Source organism: Pygocentrus nattereri, chromosome 25 (genome assembly GCF_015220715.1).
Source record: "Pygocentrus nattereri isolate fPygNat1 chromosome 25, fPygNat1.pri, whole genome shotgun sequence".
In the NCBI taxonomy this organism is placed as follows: Eukaryota; Metazoa; Chordata; class Actinopteri; order Characiformes; family Serrasalmidae; genus Pygocentrus; species Pygocentrus nattereri.
In genome coordinates this window covers 26504576-26530364 of record NC_051235.1, presented here as the reverse complement: position 1 = coordinate 26530364, position 25789 = coordinate 26504576, and the positions used below count along the sequence as shown (strand labels likewise).

The 25789-nt window shown below is 40.3% G+C and overlaps 1 protein-coding gene across 1 annotated transcript in view; it reads left to right on the top strand.

The window, feature by feature from the left end:
• Positions 1–25789, top strand: part of adam10a (ADAM metallopeptidase domain 10a) — a 138508-nt gene that overhangs the window by 38490 nt on the left and 74229 nt on the right. The window contains exon 2 of the mRNA XM_017711650.2: positions 5181–5331. Within this exon, the coding sequence (XP_017567139.1) occupies positions 5181–5331 (151 nt within the window). The remainder of the gene's footprint in view (positions 1–5180; positions 5332–25789) is intronic.

Sequence of the window (25789 nt, the reverse complement as noted above, 5' to 3'; positions counted from 1 at the left end):
GATGGCGATACAATGTCACATTTGTAATCTATAAACGCATTCATAACATGTTACAATGCATTCATAAGGCATTATAAACATGCCTATAAATACTGCAATGCATTGCATGTTATGGTCATGCTTATTATGCATTATGAATTATAGACATGCTTATTATGCATATATAATTAACATAATATATTGTAAGTTGTAACACCGGGGGGCGATGATGAGGCGGATGCATAAGCCAAGAGAAGCGAGATTTATTAGGGGCAAATCCAGAATCAGGGTCAGAGAACCAACATGGATAGATCATGGAACAGACATGACACACAGTGGAGGCCGCAAGAATGATGCTCTACAATATAATACCTACAATACAATACATACAATATAATACACCACAATATAATACAAAGACCAGCAAACTCACAGGGAAAACACAGGGCTTAAATACAGGCACAGGTTAACAAGACACAGGTGGTTAAAAAGAAACAGAAACAGGTGAGGACCAATCAAGGGCAGAGTATAGAAACAAGGGGGCAGGACAGGGAAGAATCAAAACAGAGAAAGCACATGGACAAGACCAGAAGGTAAACACAAGCGCATGGAGGACTGGGAGGGGCCAATCGTGACATAAGTACTGCTCATAAATCCTATTTGTCTGCTCTAAGTGAAGTGAAGCATACTGTACTAAAGCCTCCTCCAGTGTTAAGAGTGAGGCTGCAAGTTGAAGTGATAGATTTACTGAAACACTAAAACACAATAAAGCTCATTACAGGCTTCAAATGTCAGAGTTTAAACTAGAGCTGCCCTCAGTGTTTTACCCAGTGTGGGAAAGTCAATGTACGCCACCGTTAATGTGCACCACCGTTAGCCTGGCACTGATTTAACACTGCATATCCAATAGAACACTAGCAGAAATTAGCACTGTTTGGAGCATCTGAATATTCAGGACTGAAGCTCTAAAGATACAGGCCTAACAGCACCAGCAGTGAGAAATAAAATACTGGAAATCTCTGAGTGTAAATAAGCTTTGTATTTGTCTTTATTTAATTCTTTAGCACTGACAGTATAACATGTTAACACTATTCATACTGCATCATATTAACAATTCATATATATGTATATACATGTATAATAAACATGGTTCTAACGTGTAATTCAGTTTAATTCATTTTTATAAATATTTATAACTATGTTCATAATGTCTTATGAATGCATTATAACATGTTATGAATGTGTTTTATAGATGCTTACAAACATGACATTTATAGTGTTACCACATTATTATTTATTATAATTATGTTAAATAATTAAAGACTTACACAACAGATAAATAAAACTCATACATATAGTAAACAACCTTAGGTGTTTAAATAAAAGACATACATATAGATATGAGGGAAAAGAAAGACAATAACAGCCGGAAAAAACGTTCAACAATGTTAAAAATGCGTCAAATATGTAAATTACACCTCAAGGATGGTTTTATAACGAGGACTATGTGGGGTATCAAAATACAATCGCTGCTAACATGTGGAGTAACTGTGTGTGTGTGTGTGTGTGTGTGTGTGTGTGTGTGTGTGTGTTTCAAGTTGCACTGAAATTATGTTGCAGGCAATTTGACATGCAACTAGTTGCATGAAAGTTTCACCGTGTAAAGCCAGCTTTACTGGAGGGCCAGAGAGGGTCACCGTATCTGCACTCCCTCAACTAAATTTGCATATTTAAATCATGGTTCGGTTCCTGTCGCACGGCTGTGTTACGTTACGAGTGTCAGTAGGGAGAACAGTGGCTGGTGTGTGAGATTAAACTGCCCTCGCTGTGCCACAGCAAGCTGTGATGGTTTGCCGGCATTGTGCGTATTAGTGTGTCGCAGTAAGCCCTCTGCTGAGGTCAGGCTATTATTAGTCCAGCACTGAACCAGGAAGCTGTTTTTTTTTCAATCTGAGGAAGGATGGAAGGAAAACAAACACACACACAGACGGAAATGTAGATATACTGTACTTAGGAACAATAGAAGCCACATTAGGGCCGTGCACTGTTGGAAATAAAGGTGCTGTGTAGGTACGTTTCTCCTTCGTCAAGGTACTAATAATGTAAATGTTCCCTGTGGTTAACGTCCAATTGTGAACCTTAAATAAGTTTTTTTTCCAGGTAAAAAGTGCATATTTGAATCTTTTCATATGCTAATGTTTTAAAACTGAACGATAAAATAAAAGCCTGGAGACGAGTCGGGGTATGTGGAGAAAATGTAATTGCACTATAATCCATTGACATTATGTTCCCCGAGTAAAGGTACTGAGATGTACCCTTGAGGGTCCTACACCAGTTTTCTGAGAGTGTACTGATGTGAAAATTGGATGGATTCCGATTCTGATTTTAAAGAAGCAAATAAAACTGACCAGTTTTTTCACTATGCGTTAAAATATTCGTCTGTAAACGTCAATATCAGTGCTTTAACAGCTGGATTTTCACTGGAGCTGACGCAGATCCAGTACCAGGTTCCAGGAAAACGCTGGAGGTAAATCTGATACAAACCTGTAACAAATCTGTCCTGAAACGGCATTGATGTGGTTAGCTGTGTAGTTCTTCTTGTGGGGCTAATAGTGTTTGAGGACTTTTAACCTACTTTTAGATGCTATGCCGAAGTGCTTCAGTTAAAAATGGATAATTTTAAAAGAAGAAATATTGGATTGGTGTCCATATCAGCCAAAAGCTTTCAGTATTGGTGCTGTGTATGGAGGCTCGCTGTGACTAATTTTGGTATTGTAGTATATATTCAGCTAACTTGCGTTCCATCCACGTGCTACCGACAGGTCTATTGTTGGTCATACTACAATGAGTTATCAAGTGTGCTAGAAATCCTTATTTTGGGCTCTGTCTTCAAGAGATGTTGATAAATTTCACACTCGGTTTCCTCCCTAAGTCTGCGTTCCCACCAGTGGTGGACAGTAACTAAGTAAATGTAATTCGTTACTGTACTTAAGTAGTTTTTTCGAGGATCTGTACTTAAGTTTTTCCATTTTGGGCGACTTTTTACTTTCACTCCACTACATTTCATAGTCAAATATCTGACTTTTTACTCCGCTACATTTTGAGAAATCTGTCGTTTCTTTTGTTGTTTGTGTGGATAAAAACGTAACATGTCAAAACAAAAGAAGCGCAAAGCCAGAACAATGATGGAACTAACGTAACCTGTAAATAGACCACAATATAGAAATATGTCCACATATGCAGTCGTGACTGGCCTGTTTCCATTTTTTTTCTGAATTTCTACAAACACCATTTCATTTTATAGTAAATGAGTTTGGGCTGGTTTATGTTTATGAACAGACGCCTACAGATCAACATAGTAAAGGAGCTCATCTGTGATCCTGAGTTTAAAGCCAGTTTTTATTCAACTTGTAACTGATTTACAAAGTAATCTTAAACTGAAACTTTGCTTGTGTGTAAAAAGTGATTTCAGAGCCACTCGGTTCTCCCTGATGGAAACTGTTTACCTTCAGTGTTTTGTGCTTCTGATCATTTTAATAGACGTCAGCGTCACTAATTAATGACGGTCTATTAAAAGACTGGTTTACCAAGAGAGACGCTGGAGGACTTTCACCTGAAATGAGTTCATGAAGCCAGTCTGGTTATAAAAATGATAACAGGACCAGATCAGAGCCAGAATGACTCTTTTAGTACTTTTACTTTATACTTAAGTACATTTGAAGGGAAATACTTTAGTACTTTTACTCAAGTGGAGGTCTAAAAGGAGGAACTTCTTCTACTTTTACTGGAGTAATATTTTACCTTGGGTGTCTCTACTTTAGTTAAAGAACATGATTTGTGTACTTCGTCCACCTCTGGTTCCCACCCACATTAGCCCCAAGTTTCTCATGGTGGTCCCCAGACATCGTTGTTACATCTGTAAAAAGTACATATCGGCCGATCTGTCTGTATACAGATCAATATTCAGGTAGAAATAATAATGGATTTCATTTTCTGCTTGTCTGTTTTGCTTGTCTTGTGTTTTTATTCTTTTCCTTTTTAAGCCCTCCCTCGAGTCCAACCTCACTGTGCTTTTGTGTACATTGCCTTTTTCTGCTTGAGGGAAGTTGATGCTCGAGTAACCGACTGCTATCCCGTGGAGAGACGGCGAGAACAATTCAAAGTCATAATTCATAATTGCAAGACAAATTCTTTGTGAGCTCTACATAATGAGTCACTATGTTGGCGCTTATGTGCTGAGGCAGAAAGCGTAGCGCTGCGCTTTAGTGTAGTGTTCCAGCAGAGATCCCACTTGACTGGACTAAAGCTTATTGTAGCTGTGATACCGACACTACTGGTGGGCTTTGTTTTTTTAGGGCTGCACAATACACCAATCAGGCATGTTTCTACACTCATTGTCCACTTTATCAGCTCCACTTACTGTATAGCTGCACTTTGTAGCTCTACAGTTACAGACTGTAGTCCATCTGTTTCTCTGATACTTTGTTACCCCCTTTTACCCTGTTCTTCAGTGGTCAGGACCCCCTTGGACCCACACAGGACAGGTACTCTTTGGGAGGTGGATCATTCTCAGCACCGCAGTGACACTGATGTGGTGGTGGTGTGTTAGTGTGTGTTGCGCTGGTACGAGTGGATCAGACCACAGCAGTGCTGTTGGCATCGCTGAGAAAAACCGCATTGTAGTAATCACTCCGCATGACCGCAGAATAACTGACGTTGAGTTACACTTCAGACTGGACACAAAAGGTTTTGTTTATGTACCACATTAAGGTTGGCACTGCTTGTTTGTCGAGTCGTGAGTCATTTAAGGGTGAGTCTGAGTCGAGGCACAGGTTATTCAGCAGTTAGGCAGTTGGTCACTGGCTCTAGTCCCCATCTCTAGCCTGATGCGATGCTTCTAGCTGTGTAGTTTTTCCTGTAGGGTAGTAAAGTATTTGAGTAGTTTCAGCATGATAGTCTACTTTTTTAGATGCTCATCTTAAGTGAAGTCATTCGATTAAAAATAGCCCATTTTAGCTTAGTAGTTTTTAGAGAAAAAGTATCAGATTGAGATCAGTATCGGCCGATGCTCAAGGTTTCAATATCGGTATTAGTATCGGAGATGAAAGTGGTATCGTGCGGCCTCTGTTACAAAGCAGTCACAGTTGCAAAACGATACCGAGTCTGAATCTAACTCTTTCCCTCTCTCTCTTTTCCCCCAGGTCAGTTTGGGAATCGTCTGAATAATTACATCCGTCACTATGAAGGCCTGTCCTACGACACTGACTCCCTCCACAGTAAGCACCAGAGAGCCAAAAGAGCCGTGTCTCACGAGGATAAATTCGTTCACCTCGAATTCCAGGCCCACGGCAGGTCAGTACGCTGCCTCGCTTCACCTCTTTCTGATGGTCCTACTTCTGCAGCTTGGAGCTGATGGAAGAAATTCATACATTTAGAAACGAATTTGCTCAGGCCGAAATGATTTTGGCTCAGATGATGATGTTTTTCTGCTGTAGAACTGGCTCACTTTATGATATTGAATCGGAAACATGTTTTTCAGGCAGACTCGGTGCACTTGGCTGACCGAGTCGCTTTGCTGTTAAGATGGATTTTGTGTTTGTTTTAGCAATGAAACCCTGTTTTCTGCCCCAAGTTGCTCTGAAATTCTCGCTTTGTGTGTTATTAATGGAACTGAATGTTCAACATACAGCTTAATCAGCGAATGGTTTCATACATTATTGGTAACGTACTGTAGACTCTCAGGAAAAAAGGTACTAAACTGTGACTGGGCCCAGTTCCCCTCTTGTCACTGTCATCTCAGTACCTTTATTCAGGGAACATAACTGAACCAGAATCCACTGAAATGATATTTTCTAAGTTACACTGACTCCACACCCCATCTGAACTCCAGACTTTTATTTTGAAAAGGTACAAATACAAACTTTTCACTTGGAATAACTTGTTTAAGGTTCACAATCAGACCTTAAAACCGCTGTTTACCTTTGAGGGAACATGAAAAATGTACCTTCACAGAATTTTTATTTCTAATAGTGTAGGTAAAAACATTCAAATGGATGGCGGCAGTTAGACCTTATAGCTCTAATCATAAGTTAGGAGAATATGATTGAAATATGAAATGCTTGTCCAACTGTCTCATTTTAAATATCAAATGTCTGCAAATGTTTCTTTAACCCATTCATATCCTAGAGCCATGTTTGTTGTGATGAGGAGAAACTCTTTATTCTGCTTGGTCTAAAGTGATGGATATTTGTATAGTGGAACCCTAGATTAGCATGTAACAGTACACATTTGATGACGTTTTCAAGCTTTTATTCACCAATTAATCTAGAATTCTCTCATTTCTTTGTGTTCAAAATGAGGATTCGCATGTGTCCAGAAGACTAGATTGAAAATGAAAAATGTAAGGGAAGGGAATTAGAAAAATCCGGTATAGACAGCAGTGGGTCAGATATATCATCGGCATACGATCGTCACATTTTTAATGAATTCTTTAGTTATGAACACACATTAAAGGAGGTAGATTTTAAACTGAAGAAGGAAAAAATACTACTGTACTGTACTGTAATATTGGATCAGTGCATCTCTGTGTCCTTTTCCTGCGTTCTTTGGCTGAGTTTTATGAAATCGCCTCACCGTACATAGTAATTCATAATTCTGGCTATCGTAGTGACTTCTCACACCCGTTAACTCAGCTGGAATATGGGTTTGGGTTTTAGAACATTTTGAAATAGTTTCAGATAAGGTTTGTGAACATTAAGCCATTTCAGACAATCTTTTCAGGTAGGTGTTGGTTGAAACATGGTGGTCAGGACAGAGGCTGATGTGCGGGCTGTGGGTGGGGGATATGTGAAGCGGGGTTGGGGAGCCTCAAGGCAGCGTGGGCTGTATAATAGTGTAACTGCTGACGTGTGATTTCCCCTGAAGCTCTCCACACGTACGCTGCCAGTCTACATACTCTCTGGTTTTTACTTTCGTTTCATGCCAATTTGCCTGAAGCCATTTTTTACAGCGACACACAGCACAGTTAGTTTGACATTTACTTAAAAGGGGTGGTTTCAGCTTTCGATCTGCGAGCTCTGACGTTTCACAAAGGGAAGTAAGCTGTAAGGATGCCAGCTGCTGGTGTCTGGCCGGGTTTTATGTGGTCAAAGACATCCTGTGATTGTTATTTTTCTTTATACAGTCTCACCTGTTTAGTCCCAGCACTGTTCATATAAGCCTGTGTTTTTCCTATGCACTCCACTGTTGTTTCTGCCAGTCCATTTCTAACGAATTTACTTTTTTGACTCTTTTTACTGGTTTGGTTGGCAAAAAATTAGTCACCTTGTGTGTTGCAGGTGGTGTCAAATTTTTTGTCCAGGGAACTCATGAATAAAAGTTGTACTTTCAGGCAAGAATTGCTTCTAGAAGTCAATGCAGGGCCTTCACAACCAATTTCTGAAAGAACACTCCACAGGGAAATGTTTTTTATTGCAAGCCATGAAACACGCTGACAGCTGCTGTTGGTCAGTTTCGTCTTTTGGCAATCCCAAATGTAATAAAATTGAAATGAAGTTTAGATATGTATTATCATCTACCCATGACCATTCTGACCAATTTTGATCTTTGTGTGTACATAAGTCTGTGTCTGTGTTTTATACGCAAAGCTTTTACAAATTAGATTAAATACAATCTGGTGATAGATTAAGACCAAGATGCTTATATCTCACTGTCTTCAACCATTTGATTGAAAATCTCTGTTTATATGCACACTACAAGTAATCAGAGGCAAAATTACCAATGAGTATCACGTTTTAGACAATGAGCATCACGTGAGTCCAGTCAGAGTGAGATGAGCAGCAGTGAGCAGTGCTTGTGTTTTTAATCATGTTAAAATGATGTCAGACTCAGGAAAATGTCCTTCACATGTCCTTATTAAAGGCTGAGAGGAAGACTTCGTGTTCTGAGACACATAAGCTGGACGTCCCACTGCCGTCTTTTAAAGATCAAAGCATAAAATTCGTCTCCTCTGCAGACCAATTTCTGCTCCCGCTATGTTGAACGAAGCTTTCACTGTGACGTGATGCACATAATCAGAACATACTTAAACTTTCCGATAGGGAATTTAATCAGATACAGGCATTTACACAGATATTATTCTTCTGTTTGGCAGATTATTTACAGGACTACCCACCTTGTTCATTTGGATAGAAACCGTATTTCGAATGGCCTTAATTGACTAATGGACTAGTCTATTCCGATTGAGGTGTTTACATGGACGTATTCTATTCCGAGCCATAAGTTGGATTACAACAGGTTATCAACCTGCATGTAAACATAGCTAGTGAATGGATATACAGTTACCTTGTGAAAAAAAGTGAAAACAAACAAAAAACAAACCAAAAACAGACTTTAGAATCGATGAAATTAGTGTAGGAATGCAGCCAGACATTTTTTAAAGTGGTAGCACTCGATTTAAACAGAGCCGAGTTCTTATGTAGTGTATTTATACATTTTCAGACTGTTTACTTCATGTAAACGTTGATTCCTATCAGTACTACATTTTATAGTCCACACAAGGAACACTTTTTAATATTTCACTGTACTGAAGTGCAGAATCCAGTTGATTTATGCATATAAGTTTGCATATATCTAGTATTTTTCAGTGGCTTTGAACATGGCTCTGATTTCAGAAGCAGAACCTGTACCTGACAATTTAATGGGTCGTAGCTTTAATTATAGGCTCAACAGTTAATCACAGTTTGATGGTCAGTTATCAGTCAAAAGACAAAATTGATAACACTTTCTATGAATGTCATATGTGTAAGCATCTATAAATGCATTCATAACATGTTAATAATGCATTCATAAGGTATCATTTACATGGTTATAAATATTGATAAAAATGCATTACATGTTAAAGCTGTGCTTATTATTCATTATGAATTGTTCACATAATGTATTGGTAGTACTGTTACAAATCATAAGAGCTCATAAGTTGTATTAGTCCGCTGTGAAGCGTATGGTACTAAATCCTCCTCCAGTGTTAAGAGTGAGGCTTCAAGTTGAAGTATTTACTGAAACAGTAAAACACAATAAAGCTCATTACAGGCTTCAAATGTCAGAGTTTAAACTAGAGCTGCCCTCAGTGTTTCACCCAATGTGGGAAAGTCAATGTACGCCACCGTTAAATGTGCACCACCGCTAGCCTTAGCACTGCATATCCAACAGAATTCTAGCAGAAATTAGCATTACTGTACTGTAGTGTTGCAGAGTGAAGGGCGTAATAACACTTTGTATGCATCACTTCTCGTTTGGCACTGACAGTATAACATGTTATTAACACTACTTATAATGCATTGTAGTAACAATTCATAATGTATAATAAACATGGCTATAAAGTGCAGTTCAGTGTCATTATCTTTTCTAAATACTTATAACCATGTATATAATGCCTCATGAATGCATTATAACATGTTATAAATGTGTTTATTGATGCTTAAAAACATGGCATTCATAGAAAGTGTTACAGACTGAATTTACACCCCACTGTCCCTCTCTATATGGTTGTGATGGACTGTTCTAGCTGACACAGTCTGTTCACATCCTTTGAGATTCTCAATCACATGAGAGACAGCTACTCTTCTATTTTTCCTTCCAGCGTTCGTTATTTTCTTTCTCTTCCTCTCTGGATGCGTGTTTTGCAGTGGAACATGTTTGAGGGTTGTAAGTTCCCATTGCACTTGAAGAGGCTGAAAAGAATAGGCTAGGGAGTGTGCATGCATGCAAGCCAATTACTATTAACACAGGGAGCACATCCAGCACGGCTCCTTCTATATTTGATCAAATGTGTTGTGGTGTTCAAAAGCCCCAGTTCCTTCCCTGGAAAACTCCAGCTCTGAAGGCTCTTGCTTTCTGTCCCAACATCTAAGAGTTCTTTTGAAGTCATTGTACCCAGAAATGACTGTTGAGTGTGGTGCTTGTGGTTTTGGTGGGCCGATTAGCGCATGCGTTGGGCTGTGAGTGTCAGTAACTGTGCCTGTTGTCAGACTTTGGCTAAGTATGGAAAGTCACTGAGGCTTTGAGAGATGAAATGATGCCGTGTTCATTTCTCCTTCTGCATTATTCAGGGCTCTCCCTCATTATGTTTCGATGCTGAATTTTAGCAAGCGTGTGATAAGCTCCTTTAAAAAAAGAAAAAGAAAAAGAAAAAAGGTTAGACGTTACCCACAGTAAACCACACGCCCGGGTGTGCATTGGTGAGCCAATGTAGAGTTGGGTTGTGTTGGAGAAAGTAGTGGTGGATGATGCTGATAAAATTCAATATCGAGAGGTTTTCTGAATGTATCTTGGTATCACAGTATCAGATGATATGTAAGTTTGCATTGATAAAGTTTAGGGATGTACCATCACTGAAATGTTTCAAGTTTAGTTCAGAAAGAGAAAATTCTGACCGAAAAAGGCCTACAGTAAAGTGTTCCTATCTAAGATGTTATAAATATGTCGTTATGAGAAGGAGAAATGGTAATTAATGCTGTTAGCCACAGTCACTGCAGCCTCATTCAAACAGCTGGAGCGGCAGTAGATCAATAGTGAAAATGTCAGCCACATTTAGCTTTTCTGTGGTTTCTATTGGGAACATTAGACGAGCAATCTCTGCTCATGTCGAGTGTCATGAGGAGATACTACGCACAAGAACTTCACCACTGCACATCTGATGCCACTTGAAAACATAACATCCTGCTTTAAACGCATTGTACAGCTAAGTGACCAAAGCTGAAAGGAGAAAACCTGTGTGCACATCGGCGCCGTCTGTAACTTCAGCTTTTCAGATGATGAAAACGTTCGCAAACGACAGAGACGAAGTGCCAAGAATTACTAAAAGTAATAGCCTTCATTGCCTTGGATGACCAACTGCTCTCTGTTATAGAGGGCGCTGCATTTCGTGGAACACGCCATAGCCTACGCACTGTAATCTTGTTTATTTTGTGTTAACTGGTTTTTGTCAGGTTCATTTTCGTAGCCCAGTGTGTCCTGATTATGGTGTCGGCCAAGGATTTTCATTTCAGCGCATCTTTAAAAAGTTAATAAGCCCGTTCTTAATGAGTGCAGCTCCTCTGTGCTCAAAGACTTTCTGAAAAACCTGACGGAGCTCATTTTGATTGGACACTTTTGCTCTAATTTAGTCTTAAAATGACACTAAAAAGAACCTTACACTGTATTATGAATGTTAACCAGACAGAAAACAGAGTGGAAACTTGCTCATTTAGCGTTTTGAACCGATCTTTAAAACAACATGAAGCAGCGAGTAAGTGACACACTGCAGTTTAATAATGTGCTCTAAGTCTTGGGGGGTTTTAGCCCTCTTTTGTGGAACGTGCAGAACATTTTGTAACATGGGTTCATGAGTAGATTAATCTGATTGCGTTGAAAGAGTATACAGAGAGAACTCACTCAAAACCTGTTGAGGGTCTTGTTATACAAAGAAGGGGGGTGAATCTACTATTGTCATCATTTCTGGGTGGCAACAAAGAAGACCCTGGGTTCAATTCCCTGGCCAGGCGACGGGTGGTGGAGATGACATGTTCTCCCTGTGTTTGATTGTATCTGGATCAGCTTAAGCTGGATTCCATTTACACTTGTCACTGAAGTGCAGACCAGTTTTACCAGATAAGGTTCCGTTTTACTTCGCCCACGTAAAAAAAGCACATCAGCACAGTTTCCATCTTACTTTTGTTTGCATTTTTCACTGTTATGATGCACGTCAATGAGCTTGGCACACCCCAGAGTGTTTTGGGAAAACTGCAGCCTCGCGTATTCCCAGTCTTTCCTTGTTTATCCTCTCACTCTGCCAGTCAGCGCTCGGCAGACTCAGGAAATTATATACAGATATCGAAAAACACATTTATACTTGTGTTCAATGTGGTCATGATCCTTTTCCGACCACCGAATGTAGTTTCATTTAGCTGTTTGTAGTCAGATCACAATGCATCCATCCGTCCATCCGTCCATCCGTCCATCCGTCCATGCATCCATCCATCCATCCATCCATCCATCCATCCATCCAAACAAAGTGAAATCCGAATGTGATCTGATCACTGAAAATGCATGTCAAAGTGTAAACAGGCCATGTTTGCCCTCTTAGTTTGGCTCATTAAAGAGCAAATAATGTTATGTACTTCTGTAAATGTACTAGTGTGTTTGATGTGTTCATTTAATCCACACAGAAAAAAGAACCACAGAACTTGGCCAGAAAACGGCTGTAGGCCCATTTGGCTGTAAAGAAATCGGAATCAGATAAAAATTCATGAACATATCCCAAGTGGTCATCGTTGAGGAGCCAGCAGTTGGGACTAAAATGCCGTGTGTGTGTGTGTGTGTGTGTGTGTGTATGAGCGGCATGACTCAGTGGAACTCTTCTTTTATCCAGAGTGCTTTGCTGTGACCCTAAATACCCCCGTGTTTTGTGGGTCCGCCCACAGCTAGCATCCATTCATCACTTCAAAGCTCCAGTGTGCTGCAAAAGACTTGACACACAAGCACACTCACCAATACAAGTTTGCCTCCTTTTGACATATTCTGACTAATGTTGACGATTTTCACTGTTACTCTTCATTTAATTAAGGAAAAAAACAGCTTAGCGGGTTATAAATAGTGATTTGAAAGCTTTCTTTTCCAAACTATTGTTAAACGACTCTTTTTGACCCAAATATAGTTCAAACAGCTGAAAGTTCTGAGAGCTGATAAGTGCTGACGTCACAGCAAGGGGATCAATGTGTGGCCTTTGGCCTTGTTCCAGAGCTAGCACTGTTGCTAATGTGGTCGCTAATATTTGATATTGTTTTTGCGCTAAATAAACCAGCTTAGGCTTTAATATGGTAAGAACTGACCACCTTCCAACTGCAGCGTGCTCAGTTGTGTGAAATATTTTTTGAAAAAGTGAGCTGACCCCAAACTTTTGAAGGACCGTGTGCTCACTCAGGCGCACTCAGTTGTGAAATGTGAGCTGCATGAACTGAATGGACTCCTGGTGCAGCTCCAGTGGAGGAAAGTTCAGGTGCATCTCAGAGTTGGGCTGGGAAACCCCCGATTTCAGCTTCCAGCCAGTGACTCAGCTTACACACTTACTCACAAAGAAAGGGTAGAATAGTGGTTGGAGAGACTGAGTGTATGCGAGAGGGAGTCGGGCGTGGGAGAGTCATTCGAGTTAGTAAGTGTGTGTTCGTATGTCAGGATTGCGTTGTATTATACTGATTGTACCCAATCTGGTTGTCTGAAATACCCAGTAGCCTGCGGGGAACCTTCAGAACCTTCTGACTACTTCTGTGTGGCCAAAGGAATGTGCTTCTAATATTTAGTTCGCTTGTTTTTAATATTATCATCTTGCTTATTTTAAGTGTTGTAATAATACTCTTATTTAGTGTTGTGGTTAAAAACAAAATAGTCCAGTTCTTTATCTCTCTATGGAAATGTATACAAACAGGACTTCTTTTCTCTGAGGTATCTCGTTGGTTAGGCCTTCAGGAGCTGGACAGAAGGCCTCACACATCAGATTAACCACCAACAATAGGAAAGTTACAGAGGAGTCAACTATTAATGATTTACAATGAGGCAGACCAATTTTGTGCACTGTTTAAAAAAAAAAAAGCTGGCTCTTGGGAGGTTCTTTAGTAAAGAAAATGGTTCTATGAAGAACCATGAACACTTACAGAACCCTTAACTGATTAAAATGTGCTGTAGATACATTGTCAAGCCTGTAACAATGGAAGGACCCTTTTGGGTGCTATATAGAACCCTTAAAAAAAGATAAAATAATAATAATAATTATCTTTATTTATATAGCACCTTTCATACAAAACAACAGAGGAATACATAAAAAAAGATAATCAAAAATAAAATAAACAAATAATGAAAATGGAAAAAAAAAAAAAAGCAATAGCCATAAAGGGGATTTATCGTTAATAATTAAAAATTAAAATCAATATTCCAGTAAAAACAAGGGAAGCTTTAAAAATAACTTGTTAAATACTACAGTAAAGAAATATTCCTTTATATAAAGACAGCACGATTCATTTAAAAACACATCTCACAGATTTCCACATTTATGCATAATTTGTTTATTAAAATATAGACGAAGTAATTCAGAGGGTTTGATGGGAAATGTTTCATGATAGAGAAACACCTACTCAGATCTCTTTACAGTGGTGGTGATAGGAACCAGACGTCACCACGTCTACAACACAAATAAAACCATTTTATTTACTCTCCAAAACCACCAGTGAACCTACTACGAAGTCTGCTAAGTGTTTCTATGTATTGTTTTTAGTCAAATTGTGAATTTGAAAGATTTAAGTTTTCTTTGGGCTTTCTTTTGCCTCCGAAGGCCCTGCATACACCACACCACCATATGTGGATTTTATCTTTTAAAAAATCTCTATAGTGGAACGTGTCTTCTGTCTCCACCATTGCAAACATCTCTGACTCCAAGTTTCTGTAGGACGAAGCCTTTCACAACAATCCGCTCTGAATGACTTTGTTTACATGATAACAAATTAATTATGCAGAAAGGAGCTCCAGGTGCAGCAGACTGATGTCACCATGGCAACGTTAACACCTCACCAACACTTTCAGGCGAGATACTGGCCGTGTTGAACCACTAAAGGCAGTTTGTGTGATGAATAGTGGATGAGCAGTGTTGTCCACTCTGGCCCTTTTCTTTCTGGGGCTTTAGCTCCATGTCTGACCTGGCCGTGTCTTAGCCTGGGGCCTCCCTCCTGGCTGCTGGAGCCTTATGACCCGGTGCGCGTGATGCCCTCAGGAAAGGCTGGGTCCTTTTTATAGGAACCTGTGCTGAACTCCAGGAGTTTGCACTCAGTGCTTAACAAAGAAAGTGTATATACACTCACTCATCACTGAGGTTTCTTTGTCCATTTTATAAGCTCCACTGGCCATATAGGAGCACTTTAGTTCTACAATTACAGACTGTAGTCCATCTGTTTCTCTGCGTACTTTGTCACCCTGTTCTTCAGTAGTCAGGACCCCATGGACCCTCACAGAGCAGGTATTATTTGGGTGGTGGGTCATTCTCAGCACTGCAGTAACACTGATGTGGTGGTGGTGTGTTAGTGTGTGTTGCGCTGGTCTGAGTGGATCAGACACAGCAGTGCTGCTGGAGTTTTTAAACACTGTGTCCACTCACTGTCCACTCTGAGACACTCCTACCTGGTCAGTCCACCTTGTAGATGTAAAGTCAGAGACGACAGCTCATCTGCTGCTGCAGTTTGTGTTGGTCATCCTCTAGTCCTTCATCAGTGGTCACAGGACGCTGCCCATAAGACGTTGTTAGCTGGATATCTTTGGTTGGTGGACGATTCAGTCCAGCAGCGACACTAAGATGATTAACACCTCCAGCAGCACTTATTTCTAGAATTTTATTAAATTATTCTTCACTCGTCTTTCATTAAAACAAGCGTAGACATTCATTAAATTGTATTTGTGCTTGTAAGAGGACATATTTTCTTATGAATTAAATTTGAAGTTTTGTTGTGCAAACAAAAACAGAAAAAAACCAAATTTTTTCCATTTTTGTCATGTTTTTGTCAAAAAAACATTGTCTAAGTAGTTGGAAGCGTCGACCCTGTTAATATAGAATGTAAACTGAATGTAGATGTAAATACTTTACAATGAGTATATAGTTATGTAATTGTTTCATAGTGCTGTCAAAATTTGTGCATTAACGCCTTAATATGGTAAATCATTAATTCAGCTTTTTTTTTTAACACTGTTAATGCAGTTTCCTACTTTAACCCTTCAACCCTTCTTTAGTGGTCCAGGCTGAAGCGCAGCTACAGTGCACTGTATGTTGCTTTAATATAATCTGCGATTCTACAAATCCAGCTTTAAATTGGCTTTTAAAATGACTGCTGGACAGGACCCATGGGAAATCTAGGGATAAATAAATGAGCAGCAAAGTAACAAAAGCAACAAGAACGAGAGGAGCTGAACCTTTGACTGTATATATACATATATATATATATATATTATACACAGCTAATAGATTAGAACGTGCTTCTGTCGCTGTGATGGAAACTGGAAAGTATGTTCACTCTGTGGAAATCACCTTCATCTAAAACTCAGTCACACAAGAAGAGTAAGGTTATTAAATTATTTATAGTAATACACACACACACACACACACATACACACACATCTTCCAAGGGGGGATTGCTGGAGCCTATCCCAGCGGTCATCGGGTGGAAGGCAGGATACACCCTGGACAGGACGCCAGTCTTAATATAGACATATTATACTAATTCAGTATATTTTCTCTTGAAATGCACTGCTTTTTAAATGGGGTGGGGGGGGGGTGTCTTATGGGCAAATAAAAGAAGTGAAATTAGTCGTGATTAACTACACACAGTCAAGATTAATCGTTTATTTGTTCAGTTGATTGACAGCTTTAATATTGAATAGTATGTAAAAATGATAACAGTTGCTATATTTGAACTAAAAACCAGTACAAAGGCATGAAACCACACTCAAATACAGAAGTGCAGGCATGTAGGGGTCGTTATAGACTGTAAGGTGACAGTAAGTGCAATTAGTGTAAATATGACAGTTGTATATGAATTGTAATGTAAATCAAATGAACTGTGAAACAGTTCAGCCTCTGAGGGTTACGAGGAGAGAGGCAGTGCTGAGCAGTAAGACTCTCTCTGCTGGAGCTTTGATGCATGCTGGCCTGTTCTGCTCTCTCTGTCCTTGCGTTACTCCCCATGGCAGCTTTAATGATGTCATCAAGACTGCCAGCAATGGAACAGCACCCACAATGCATTGCGCCTCCCCAGGGCCTAGTTGGAGGTCAGCCATGTTTCTGGAGAGCAGCCTAACCTGAATGACTGTGTTTCTGTCTCAAGTGAAACTGGATTCCTCTACATGCTGACTGTTGATTGCTTGTCTCTATTGTCAGAGCTGGGTGATACGCCAGCATGTCAGTATTAACTCATTCATCAGTTGATTTTTTTTTTTTTTTAGTTTTAGCAATATTGGCATGGATTTATTAACATATAATTAATAATTTACTAATGGTTTTTGATATGTTTTTTTAATACATTTGATGTAGTATGTAAACACTGTGAAAGTTTCAGAGCATGCCGTTCACTCCTCAGTCCATACAGTCCATATCTGGAAACCACAAAAACTGCAAGCCTATTTTGAATGGGCTGTTTTTGTGATGTCATGGAAAACAAACCAATGGCCCAGTCCCATTTCTTATTTTTACCCCCATCCCTGTTTTTGAGTGTCATCTTGTAACTCAGTTCCAAGGGGTAGTGGTTGAAATCTTCCTTATGAAACGGGACCCTTAAATAAAGAAGAGCATCGCTTCATTAACAGCTACTAGCGCTGCTCTGTAGACGACCCTGCCGGTCTGCAGTGACAGCAGAGGAGGGGAGAGTTCAGCTCCTCACTGCTGGCCTTCAAACCCCCCTGATTCTTCAGTGATGTCAGCTATTCGCCAACTTGTTAAAACTTTCCCATTCCACCTGTGGGTTTCTTTGGTCTCTAGCGCCACCATCTTGCCGGGATTTTATTTTTTTTCTCGTCACGCTCTGTGGAGTGTGTCTCTGAAAAAGGTTTGAGGGATTGTGTCCTTCTACCCCTCTATCTCAACAAAAATCAGGACACACTACCCCGGAAGGGTGAGGGCTAGGTGGCGTGGCCAAGGGGTGAAATGGGATTGGGCCCATGTATATACGTCTGCCTACTCGGCCTACAGCAGTTAGGCTCCGCCCATTCACACTGAAGTCATAAGGAGTGTTTCAGCCCAGACCTAATCACAGTACAGTGCAACTTATCAGAGCGAGGGTTAGTCAGTACTGTACAGGACAGTAAGAAAAACAGGCTGTTTAGCTCTAACAGATGTTTGAATGTGGTCATGTAAAAATTAATTGTGACTATTTTGACTGTTTATGCTACATTAATACACACAAACGTCAACTTCTGAGAAAAAAAATAAGTTGGATATTTTTCCATACGTTTAAGTTTAGTGTGGAAAAGGTGGAGCTAAACTGCTGTGGACTGATTGTTTTTGCAGTTTTTATTCCATACATGGATCGGGAAGTGGTATGTTTTAAAACTTCATTAAACTATTTCAGTAAAATAATAAAATGAGAGAGATTCCAAATATGGGCTCTTTAAAAATGGTCAGATCCAGGGATGTATTTGAATATACTGAGATACTGAATTTTACTGCTGTGTGCTGTTGACTGCAGCAGTGAAGTGAGTGCTGGCTAGGGGTGCGGGAAAATTCGATTCTTGGATGCATTGCGATGTGGACATGGACGATTCTGAATCAGTTCACAAATGTCAAAAATTAGTTTTCTAAAGTTTAATTTGTCTTGTAATGTTGACGGAATGCAAAGAGCGGAACTTGGAAGTGCAGAAGTGCTGCGCCTGGACAGTCTGTGGCGGCACATAACAAAAGCATTAAAGCCAGGTTAGGTCAGGAGTCACAACCCAAATGTTTAGAAGAGCCTATTTGTCCTTTCAACAAAAGTCAAACCATCTTGGGAGCCACAACATTTAATGTCCAGTATTTAATGCCATCTCCACCAGAAAACTTTTCCTCAGAAGTAGAGCAGCTTATTGTAAAATGTCTCTCATGCTGAAAACCAACTGCAGTGCTTATAAATGCGAATAAGTCCATTCGTCTCCAAATATTCGTCTTCACTAAATCTCTCTCTGCCTTTTCGTAGCTACTAGCCAGGAGAGATTGTGTTGCTAAGTGACCTGCAGTCTCATTGAGAAACGGGGCTTTCGCGCTGTGTTGCTTACGTCCCGTCTCGCAGATATTTTACTGACTCAGTGACCCCTGACTCTTTACAGCACGACCAAATCCAGAGTTATAAAATCACTAAAGAAAACGGGCAGGACGGCTGTACCAGGTGCTGCGTGGACATGCATTACCACTGGATCTTATTTGACCATAACGGCGCATTTTATCACAGATGAGTGGCAGCCAGTGTCTCATGTGCTCTAAACAAAAGCATTTAATGAAAGTCTTCTAGTTCACTTGCCACATCACTTCCATTTGATTTATAATAAATAGATAGAATAAATCTATTATAATCATAGAAATGATATAATAAAAGATATTGGATGTAAATGCATTATGGATCATTACAAATACTTAGCTTTAAATCTACCAAGTCGTCACACAGTGAGAAAAAATAGAAGTCAAGTCAAGTCAGCTTTATTGTCAATACTACAATATGTACAGGACCTACAGTGTACTGCAATTGCATTACTCTCAGACCCCATGGTGTAACAACATTAAATAGACATCCATCCATCCATCCATCCATTTTCTAAGCCGCTTCTCCGTCAGGGTCGCGGGGGGGAGCTGGAGTCTATCCCAGCAGTCTTCGGGCAGAAGGCAGGATACACCCTGGACAGGCCGCCAGTCCATCGCAGGGCAGATTAAAGTCTGTGGGGATAAATAGTGCAAATATAAACAGCAGTGCAGTTAGACTGAGCTTATGGGGCAGTTAAAGGGATGAGTGTGTAATAAAGTGATGGGTGTGTAACAGTCCCTGAGAATGTCAGAGTTCAGTAATGGGGAGTGTGGGTCAGGAACATGTGTTTTGGTCCAAACTTTGTGTGAGGGGGGGCCAGAAGGTCTGGGGGGCGGGCAAAGTAGGGAGAGAGTTGAGGATCCTGACAACCTGGTGGATGAAGCTGTCCCCCAGTCTGCTGGTCCTGGCCCAGAGATTCCGCAGTCTTCTTCCTGATGGCAGAAATCCATCCATCCATCCATCCATCCATCCATCCATCCATCCATCCATCCTCAACCGCTTATCCGGGTCCGGGTCGCGGGGGCAGCAGCCTAAGCGAAGAGGCCCAGGCCTCCCTCACCCCTGCCACCTCCTCCAGCTCTTCCAGGGGGATACCGAGGCAGAAAGCCTGTATAGAAAAAAAGATGCATGAGAATCGTTTTATAATCGCATCGCAGCCTCTGCATCGTAATCGGATGGAATCGTGAGGCGCCTAGAGATTCCCACCCCTAGCGCTGACACCGCATTTGAGAGGAAACCAGCGCTTATCAGAGTTCAGGAGAGGCAGGAAGCAGGATCTGCGCTTCATCTGTGTGTTTATTTGGAGTGTAATTGGTGTGTTTTTCTGATCTCTGCTTCACAGCAGGACGTCCTGCGGGGTAGGAAGTGGGCAGAGATGTGGTGTTTTTGGAGTTCTGGAGTGCGTTTTGTGTTTTGGTGAGCTCGATTCCAAGAGCTAATCGCTTTGCTGTTGATCGCTAATGAGCGCAAATACATAGCGCAGATGGTGTTAATGGGGAAAAGATTTCAGCCTTAAATACAGTGTGTAAATATGAACCGTGTGTCAGGATACAACAGCCAGCTATCAGCTGAGCTAGAGAGTGCTGCATGCTGGGTGTATTTATTTATTTATTGTTTGTTTGTTTGTTAGTAACCCGAATGCGTCTTCATGCCTGTTTGTACTGCTCCACCATCAGTTTGAATCCAGGGGAAAGAAGCACATGACGCTGCTGGGTTAAAGTGATAGTTCCCCCTTAGCCTGTAAGTAGTCAGTCAGTAAAGGCCTGTTTGGTGTCTGAAGTTTGTCTAAACCTTGTCGATCCTTCTCTGACTGTGATTTCTTGCGCTGTATGACACGCTGATAACTATACAAAAGGTGACCTGACCACTAAAGGACAGTGAAAGGGGGCCAGAGAAACAGATGGACTACAGTCTGTAACTGTAGAACTACAAAGTGCAGCTATACAGTAAGTGGAGCTGATAAGATGGACAATGAGTGTAGAAACAAGGAGGTGGTTATGATGAGGTCTTTTTTCTGATCAGCAAACCTTTAATAAAGTAATAATGACATAACATTTTTATAGTTTGTGTGACTTGGTAAGCTCAACCCACCCAACTGTGACTCAAAATCGAGTTTTCTCAGGATTTGTGAAAGAGTTTCTGGCATTGGCATTGCACCTTGAAGGTTTTCCTCTGTGATGAAATACCCTGGGTCCTCTTTCGTAATAGAACGGTTGATTAAACATCATTTGCTGTCAATTGTGTCGCAAAATTTTTGGAAATCATAATTTACGGACAGCAGTTTTGCAATAAGTTGAATACATTTTAAAGCTGCCCTATTTTGCAACATGTCCTGATTTTAAGTTTCCAGTGGAAACTGTTTGATTTTGAAAGTTATATGACAAAATGACTGTAATATTTCAAAACCTGCACGTTCACATGCACCGCTTGACGTTTTTAGACTAAATAGCTTAAATGAGTTTTATTTTAATGCACTGAAAATGCATTCACATAAAGGAGGTACTGTGGAGTAATGTGAATCATTTAATGTGTTCATTCAATTATTTAATAGGAGAAATGGATTTGGACACAAAAACGCACGTCATTGTCATTACATGGCTAAAACAGTCATAATGACCATTTTGACGGCCAGCTTGAAGCTCTAGAGCTCTCCGGACTTGCATACAGCTCCAGCAAGTCTGCCACTCTTATTATGTTCTTTCGCTCTCTGTTCTTCTTTCTGCTTCCTGCTCTCTCTTTTTCTGTTCGCCTTTCTTTGCTCGTCTGCCTTTCTCTTTTCTCTGGTCGTAACCTTCCGAGAATACGCTGTCATTAGCTGTGGGGTCATGATATGTACCTGGTGTTTAACACCTGTTTTTTTTTTTTTTTTTTATTGGTCCGACTGTTTGATTAATTTAATTTTTGGTGGCCTAAGGCCTCAGTATGGAGGGCTAAAGGTGTCATTTCAGTACAGTCTCGAAAAAAATCGAAGAAAGTTCAAATCAGTGTTTTGAAACTTAACACTGAATTGCTGAGGGTTTCTCATTTGCTGAATTTCATCACCACTGCCAGTGATCAGAACTACACGCCTGGGTGCATCCCATCTATTTTTATATTGTTTAAAGGTCATTGGCGCAGTTTAAGGTCACTGCTTTGCACAAGGACATGCTACTTTACAGTCATTTGTTTGGAAATAAAATGTGAATTGTCTAATATATAATTAACACTGTAGAATCAAGACATTTTAAAGCATTAAGCATAAAAAAAAATTAGACACAGCACCTCTTCCTGTGGGATAGTAGTGTTTGAATGGTTTGAGCATGTTAGCCTGCTTTCAGATGGTCATTTTTAAGGTCCAGTTTTCCAGGCTTTTGAATAAACATTCAGAACAAAAATCATGACGATTTGTGGTGTACTTCTGAAGATGTTTCGTTTTTTTTATTGGATAACCTATTATGTTTCTTTTTACAGTTCCCAGGGTACATTTGGACTGTAACAGCTGGTGGGGGCATGGCTATATCAGCACTGCACTGCGTGCACATATCCCCCTCATCTACACAGTTCGTTTAGCTTTGCAAGTGAAGATCTATTTCTGTGGAACAGATGTTTTTAATCAGTCTTTAACACACAAGACTAAAAGACTGTGAAAAAAGAAAGAGTTAAAAAGCCGCTGCTGCTATTAATAACCTGAGCTGCTTTATACTGAGAAATTTTGCTCATCTCTCAAAACCTCCTATCTCCATTTTTGATGTTTTTCAGTTTTTGACATAATTTGACAATGCCAGTTGGCCTTTACATTATTTGTAAATTTCATGATGAATGGACCAAAAGAAACGGCCCGAAATGACTCGGAAAAAACTTTGGTTCCATTGACTTACATTAAAAGTAATGTTTTCTTCTTATAGTTAAGAAGTTTCCTTCTGAAACTTATCGTTTTGGAGATACAAGGTTTTGTTCCAACAGCAGCGATACGCTCAGCCAGTAGATTTCAAGAAGAGCGGACTTTTGAAACGGCATCAAATCTAGACCTTTTCCGCGGACACTCAGCAGAAACGGAAAACCCGAGCTGAGCCAGGCCGAGCTATGCTTGCTTTAGCTGCTTTAAAGAGGGTTTGCTTGACAACATTGCAAAGTATTTGTCTCAGTGAGGTGAAATATTCTGCGATTCATTTTTCACCCAGTAGTGGAGCTTTAGAAACACGAATCTAAACGCTGACAGATTAAACTCCAACTGCACTCTCAGAAATAAAGGTGCGAAACAGTCACTGGGGCAGTCCCCCTCTTGTCACTGGAGTGGCAAGTACCTCAGTACCTTTAGTCAGGGAACATAACTGAACCGTCATCCACTGAAATGATATTTTCTAAGCTGTACTGACTCCACACACCCTGTCTCGGCTTTTATTTCACTGTTCTGTTTTAAAACGTTCGGTTACGGAAAGGTACAAATACGAACTTTTCACCTAGAAAAACATATTTAGGGTTCACAATCGGATCTTAAAACCACTGTTTACGTTTGAGGGAACAGAACCTTCATTTCTAACTGCGTCTGGTTCTATGTCGCTGGTTGGCAAGACTGCCTTTGCTGGTGTGAAGTGAAGGAGGTAGGTTAGTGGGGTTGTCTCTGCACTTCTCCCGTTTCTTTTGCATGTGGTTTTGAAGCGGTTGAGCGAGCAGATCGGAGTGGCTTCATCATGAGAGTTGTGATTCTGGGGAGATGAGTCCTCTCTCTGATTGAATCATGCCCAAAGACATCACTAGTTTTGTTTTTAATCACCCTTTTCTCTGAAGTTGCTTCAGAAAGCTGTGGTTTTCAAACCTCTGGCATGACACAGCACTTTCTGACACTAAAAAACAGCCAAATGTGACTTTTCTCCTTTAAGGGCTTCAATTTAAAGTAGCTTTTTCTAAAGCAGTGGTCTTCAATTAAAATGCAATAAGGTCCAGTCAAAGAAAATTTCCTCAAGCAAAGCTTTGGAACATCATAACGATCTAACTTTTTCATTATGATTCAGTGCCATATACTGCTTACTGAAGTAGCCTAGTAGGTATATCAACATGTCATATAGTCGACAACTGAATTTCAAATCAAATAAAGTACAATTTAGTAATATTTTAATAATATTCACTGTCAGTTTTCTCTTCTTAGATCACGCCATGTAAAATAATCTGGCTCACTTTCTTCTCCAACTGCTGTGTTTGACCTCGTCCTTCCCCGTGTGGGTCTCAGTGCTCGTCATAAGGCACTGATTGGCTGAGTAGCGTCATGTGTGACTTTTACAACGGTCAGTGAGTCTCACAGGGCACTAAAGCTACCGTAATGACTAGGAAAGTTACCCTGGTTAAAATAGGACCACCCCTTCGAAATGAAATCTTTCTCCATAGTTTATCGGTTATAGGCCCAGGTCCATATAGGACAGCCTCTGGGTCCAGACTCGGGCCTGCCTCTTAGTGACCTCTGTTCGAAAGCTTAGTAGTTGTAAAAGAAAAAATATTGGTATTGACTCCTTTTCAAAGTTTCACTGTCAGTGTTGGAAAAAAAGAAACGTATTGTGTCTGTGACTGGAATCATCTCGAGCGCTTGAAAACAGGTGCATCATTACAGCCCCTGTTGAGGCCCAGTGGACGGTAAGGGTAGCATACAGCAGCCAAGACGTATTGATTGATGGTGATGATGGTGTTACGTGTGCATCGGTATGAGCTCAGTTTGGAAGCTAATTGGCTGACATTCAGTCTTGGACAGCTCGCTCTCTCTCTCTCTCTCTCTCTCTCTCTCTCTCTCTCTCTCTCTCTCTCTCTCTCTCTCTATCTCTCTCTCTCTCTCTCTCTGTCTCTCTCTCTCTCTCTCTCTCTCTCTCTCTCTCTCTCTCTCTCTCTGTCTCTCTCTCTCTCTCTCTCTCTCTCTATCTATCTCTCTCTCTCTCTGTCTCTCTCTCTCTCTCTCTCTCTCTCTCTCTCTCTCTCTCTCTCTCTCTCTCTCTCTCTCTCTCTCTCTCTCTCTGAGTTAGTGTTATTAATAGTGCAGTGAGTTGCTGAGAGGCTCAGGGAGAATTACCTCTCTCATCCTATTTCCCATTAGTCTGACTGTCCATAGCGTTTCAGCTCCCCCCTCTTCTCGCCTTATGACAGTCTGTACATATAGACTGTAAGCACAATCAGCATAATTCTCCGTTTCTCCTCAAACAGCAGCGGTTGTGAGGTTGGACAAGCTTTACAACGTATTGGCTAAAATCTCCTTCAAACTAATGAGAGGGGCAGTGACCACTACTTTTCTCACATTGAGCATCCAGTTTAAAATGTTAAGCTTTAAAGCTGGACTGTGTTGTTGTAGATTATAATCACAGCCAAGTTGAATTAGGTTGTTAAAACGTACTCTATTCTGCAATATTATGCAGTCTTTTCTATAATGTCACATTTTTCATGCATATGAACTACTTTTTGAAATGAATAGATACTTTGCACCGTGCTGTAGAGTTTCTCATAAGGCTGACTAGTTTTTTTTAGCTTTTTTAAGCATTTTTTCGTTTACACTGTTGGACATAACGGTTCTGTGCAGGTACATTATTCGTTCATCAAGGTACAAACAATGTGAATGTTCCCTCAAAGCTACAGCAGTGGGATAATATAACGTTTTAAAACAGAGCAATAAAATAAAAGCCTGGAGACGAGACTGGGTGTGTGGAGTCAGTACAACTATGACTATAATTTCAATTAAAATTATTATAATTTCAATGGATTATGGTACCATGATCTTCCCTGCTGCCCTAGTGGGTGTCTAGTACCTTTTTCTGAGAGTGTGGCAACAGTTGCTATGAAAGAATTTGTTTGTGGGCAGATCATGGGTCAACTGCTGATATTCGTTATTAACAGTGTTCCCCTATTATTGTTTATCAGCACAAATTGGTCATAGCAGGGGTGCCCTAACTTTTTGTCTTGTGGGGCAAAGCATAATATTTGTGGTAGGCTGAGGGCAAAGCAGTGTAGAAATAAAGAAGGCATCA